The sequence below is a fragment of the Antrostomus carolinensis genome, unplaced genomic scaffold (assembly GCF_000700745.2).
Source record: "Antrostomus carolinensis isolate BGI_N321 unplaced genomic scaffold, ASM70074v2 scaffold20386, whole genome shotgun sequence".
NCBI classification, from domain to species: domain Eukaryota; kingdom Metazoa; phylum Chordata; class Aves; order Caprimulgiformes; family Caprimulgidae; genus Antrostomus; species Antrostomus carolinensis.
Genome location: NW_010322740.1, coordinates 15,230 through 20,722, shown reverse-complemented (window position 1 = coordinate 20,722; position 5,493 = coordinate 15,230). Strand labels below are relative to the sequence as shown.

Below are 5,493 nucleotides of genomic sequence, written 5' to 3'. Positions count from 1 at the left end.
GGTGGTACGGGTGGGTGGAGGGCGGCCCGCTGCGTCACACCAGCCCTGGGAGCTGGAAGCTGGTCTGTAAATTGGTACAGCTGCCCGTGGCAGATCAGACAGTCCAGGCAACTTAAATGCAAGGCCAGTACAAGGCTTGTCTGTGTGAGGGTGTGGGTTCATGGTCCCGTTCTCTGCCAGCCACCTCAAGGCTGTTTTTTGGCAACTTGGCAATGGTCCTCCCCTTTGAGTGTGGAGAAGAGCACCTTCCTTGGTGAGATGAACACTTCGCTCACCTGGGGCTCTGCTGCAAACCTGGAAAAGACAAAGACAGGGACTGTGAGGGGGAGCTGAATGATACTGAGAGTGCAGGCAAGGTGAGCTTAGCTTGCATGAAGCAAAGTTGGTCCTGATGCTGCCACAGTCACCTGTGCTTATTGCCAAAGAGCCCGTCACCTGCAGTGTCTCCCACAGGACTCTAAGGAGATGGAGTTCAGCAAGGTTGGAGGCACTGGTGTCTCCTGCCTGCGCTGAATGTGCTGCTGCTCGCTGCTCAGCTGCCAGCCACAGCACGTTATGAACCATGCCAGCCTTGTCTGTTGTGTCCCAACACTTGCTGTGCTCTTCTTCCCTGCAGATGCCTTACCTGCTTCTGAACCCCTCCATGCCAGAGATGAGGCCTCGAATGTACCCGGTGTTTTTTGGAGAAAGCATTGAGGTCAGCCCTGAGCCTGTGCAGGAAATCAGGTACGGGTGGGATGGGCGGGTAGGTGGGGGTTTCTGTGTTCTTCCTGGTGCTTTTCCTTCTGCAAAAAATTAAAATGTGTTTACAAATGAGAGTCATGGTTATTTTGATAGGAATGGAGGGATAGGTGGGAGAGTAGTGCCTGAATTAAAGACACTGACAGCAGCAGAGGTGCAGAGGAAGAGGCAAGAACTGTAAGGAGGTTGTAAGAGAAGGCAACTTGCTGTCCAAGGCCAGCTCAGATCCAAGGGTATGAGAGAAAGCCATTGCCATCTCCAGGCTTGATGGCCTCCACTAAGTAACTTGATGGTCTTCATCCTGTTCCCTGCTGACTGCGATCCTCAGAAGAAGCAACACCCTTATAATTGGCACATGTTTTTGTTAGCCCTTGCAGCAAAGAAACCAACTTTAGACCAGCCCACAGAGACAGAATGAGCTCCTCCTGATGAGGAGATGGTCCCTCAAGCCAATGATGGAGGTGTTCTGACCTCCTGTGGGGCTGGTGCTGCAGCCAATGGAGAAACGTTGGTCTCTGCTCTTCTTTCACTCTTTTACTGGTGTGGAATGCAGTCTGCAAACAGCATGGAGCAGTTCCACACAGCTTGGGGCAGGGATGGTGGGAGGACTGTAAACCCAGTTCCCACCCCGCTCAACCTATGCAAACATCTCTCTGGAAATGTACCCCAGTAAATCTCTGCTTGCTGAGGAACTGCCAGCGGGCACGTTTTTATGGCGGTTACATCGCAGTCTTGTTTTATGTGTGCTGAATGACTTGTTTACACCCTGGCTGTGCAAAATACATCACAGCAGCTCAGATTACAGGCAGTGCTCGATCGGTCAACCCCTCTCCGGGTGGAGGTAACGACAAGCGCACACCCAGCTTTTAATCTTTTTTTTTTTACATGGAGCTGCACATTCCTTGGCTGCTGATTGCCCGAAGGAGCCTTTGGGGAGCGGGGTAAACAAGTGAAAGTCCACCCCAGGGACAGGGATTCTAGGAAAATGGAAAACAGGTGGAGCAGCGACATCCCATGTTTTGTGGGTTCTTCATCTGACGGCTGTTAACGTGGCCACTTCCTTTGAGACCAGTGGCTTGGATGCTGAACAGCCTTTTGCATCTCTTTGTTTTACCTGCTATTTGACTATTGCTTGGATTTTCTGTAGACCCCAACAAGCACCCCTCATCTCCTACCACTCTGATTTTAGCTAGCTTGGGCATCTTTGTGCTCTGATGGCAAGGCAATATAAAGAAAAAAAGACCAACACACAGCCCTCACAGCTCAACAGGTGTCCATTACACCATTCTTCTGCCATCTATGAAAACCTTATTTATGGCATTATTTTCCTACCTAGCCGGAGCTTGCATGGCCAGGAGGGCCTGTGAAAGCAGCAGCAGGCATGCTGTGTTGAGAAGTAGGTTCCCCATGACCCCGGTGTGACATCCCATGCCCCTGTCCCACCAGCAGCATCTATTCAGACTGGTCTCTGGGGCAGTGACACCCCCCAAGCCTAGCACTAGCAGTAGGGAGTGTGGTAAGACATCCTGTGGGTCAGCAGTTGGGGGACCTTTGCTTTGCAGGGGCCCTCATCGTTTCGAGTTGCTGCTGCATGGCTGTGCTTGTTAAATATGCTCAGGAAAGGCTGGATCAAGAATTTTCCTGGGATTTCAAGCTTTTCCTGCACAAACTATGGATAAATGTTCATTCCTCAGCCTCTGACTTACCCCAGCTGAGGGTTTTCACCACCTCTTGATGTCCTTTGCTAACAGGGTGATTGCCTCCAGTGTATCTCTCAAGGCTGAGCTGAGGCCCCAGTAGGGCCCATGGAGGAAACCAAAGGAAGAAGCAGATTGTTGGAGCTTGTGCAAAAAGGTCTTTTCTGCCCTGGAATGACCAGGCAGGCTTGGTCCTCTTTGCACATGCACTGCAGAAATGCTGAGATGGATTCACAGCAAGGTGGGGTTCCACTGAGGTTCACCAGCAGGAAGGAGTCCTCTTGGCCCTCTGCTTTGGGCTGTAGGATGGGTTGGCAGCCACCCCAGTGTCTGTGCAGTAAGAGGTCATAAACGTTGCCAACTCCAAAAGGTTAGAGAGGAGTCTTGCCTGTCTTCTCTCCTTTGCTGCCTGGGCTGTGTTGCTGATAACTTGCTGTCCTCTGTAGGTGCAATTCTGAGGTGAAGTATGACTCCGAGAAGCATTATCGAGATGACATCTTCTACGGCCCCATCCCCACTGTCACCACCTACAGCGAGACAGTCATTGCTGCTCCAAATTGCACCTGGCGGAACTACAAGTCCCAGCTGATCTTTGAGCCCCGCCAGAAGCCACTGAGGTTTCAGAGCACGACCATCATTTTTCCTAAGCGTGCCAAGAACATTTACCGGACCACCCTCAACTACAGCTTGGGTTGTGCCAAGCGTTGGTTTGCTTCCAGCGTGCAGCTGGAACTCTGCGAGGAAACCAGCCCGTGCGTCATCTACAGCGAGACCCTCTGATCTGCCCTGCCGCTGGCAACCTTGTGACCTCAAGGAGACTGTGGCCTTTGCTGGGGCTCTGGCTGGGCCTTCATTGATGGCAACTGAATATTAATGGCTGGAGAACACATCGTCTTGGGTGAGGCTGAACTGGCTGGGAGGAGGTTTGCAGAGCACAGGATGGTTTTGATCAGTGAGAGGCTGGCTTGTATTTCGCGCCGTTCCTGACATTCATGATCTGGATCTTATTTTTATTTTTTTCCAAGCATATCTATTTTTGACTTGTGTTTAGATGAAATCAAGATGACAAAGGACCCTGTTACCCGTAGCAGAGTGCTGCCTTCTGAGCTCTGTAGGTCTCGTCTAGCACATAGGTGTGACTCAGTGTAACCTTCAGAGCTATTTTGATCTCTGCGAAGGGAAGAGCACCTGCAGAGTCAGCATCCAGTCTGCCCAGTGTGCACCAAGCCAGGTCTCTTAGCGTTTAAACGTGGAGGAGGCGGTTATTTGTATCAATACACCACAGCTTGCTCCAACAGCTCACCTGAGAGATAGCTGCAGTATTACACCACTGCGGCAGCCTCAGGCCTAACTTACTGGGAGGAGTGGGGACTGTCACCAAGAAATGAGGAGGAAAACAGGCACAGAGTGCTCTTGCTAGCAACCAGATGTTCACATACCCCAGCAAGGCACAGCACAACCAGGAGATGGGAGGGAGGCCTTCTGTGACACATGGCCACCTCTTCTGTGAGCCCAGCCAAGAGTTTGCAGGGGAGATTGAGGGAACTGAGTAGCTGAAGGGCTGTTTTCTAAAAGTGTCCAAGTGATTTAGGAGCCCAGTGTCCTTTTTCAAAAGTACTGTCAGTCCAAGTGTGTCATGCTGTTTGTTGTCTCAGACACCCAATCTACAGGGATCTTTACACACTTGCAACCCTGTTGAGTTTCAGGGTGTAGCTGTATTGCAGAGAGGAGTGTAGTACAGGAAGATGCTATCTAGCTTCAAAGGAGCCAGCGCAGGGTCAACTCACGAGCAAAGTTGCTCACCCTCTCCGTAGTTTCCATACCTGTGGCATGGACAGCTTCACTGACTGCGGAGGAGCAGCCAGAATTTCTCAGTGTAGAGCTTCAAGTATTGAAAAGCCCAAATCTGTGCAGGTTTTCCTTAATCATTCAGGCTGTAGCAATTCAACAGGTTCTTCCCTAACAGCTGAGCTGTCTGAAAAAGGATCAAGAAACACTGAGAAAGCTGGAGTCACTGCAGCCATCCTAAGGTAAACCATTCCCTGCTCATGAATCACATCTCCCAGTACCTCTTCACTTTGGTAGCTCATTGAAAACCTGCAAGAGCCTGGATTCCTGCAAATATGTAACCTTTGAAAATGGCATGGAATTGTCTCCAGAAATCTTACCAAGAATTTTTGCATGCTGCTCAGAAGAGCCCAGACTTAGAAAATAACCACACAGCTCTGGAAATTAGTTTCCAGTTTTCCCTCTTCTAAACTTTCCATTTTGTTCCTGACTTGCTGCGAGTCTGATGAAGTTATTTCAGAACACAACTGAGCAGCCAAGTCTGAAAACCTATTAACAGTATCAACAAGACATAGCTGATTGACCAGAACAGTTGACACACAAACCCACAGAGATTTAAAAAGAAAAAAATTTCTTTAAAAAAAAAGCTAATTAAATGGTGACTTATACTTTTTTCCATCAGTTTCAAAATGCAGTGACCACAACTGTGACCTTTATGAAACAGAGTTCTCTTTTTTTAAGATGAAGCAAAGTTTTTCCACCAGAGGTAAATACAAGGTTTTTATATACAAACTTAAATGCTGACAGCTGAAGCATCATTAGTACTGAAAGATGTGTACTGTGGCAGTGACGACCTCTGCCTCTCTATTTGGGAGTTAGGACTTGGTAGGGAGAAATCCCTCAAAGGATTTCCAAGGCTTCCACCTACTGTTGAATTATTTTCAGCAACACAGATTATGTTTGTTATTGGTCAGATTTTGCTGTCACTGACTGTCAGCATCAAAGCCTGGAAAAGCAACATGATTATGCCATGAAGCAACCCTTCTCCCCAGAGCTCCAGCAAACACAAGTGCTGCAGTGTTAGCTTAGACAGCAGGGCAGCAGAAGCCAGGATGAATGTGGTCCCAGTACAATGTAAACTGGTGATGCACTTACCTGCTAGCTCATATTGAGGTCTAGTTTCACCAAGTGCTGGCGAGGAAGCCTTGTGGCCAGTGGAAATACTCATCTGCCTTCCTGGGTACGTCATGAAGGCTCTGGAGGGCTC

The 5,493-nt window shown here is 49.2% G+C and overlaps 1 protein-coding gene across 1 annotated transcript; it reads left to right on the top strand.

Moving 5' to 3' along the window:
* The first annotated feature begins 616 nt into the window (after positions 1–616).
* RFLNA (refilin A) lies at positions 617–3,218 on the top strand. The gene is made up of 2 exons (XM_010170357.1): positions 617–726; positions 2,885–3,218. Exons 1-2 carry the CDS (start codon positions 617–619, stop codon positions 3,216–3,218), a joined length of 444 nt encoding a protein of 147 aa, XP_010168659.1.
* Positions 3,219–5,493: the final 2,275 nt, after the last annotated feature.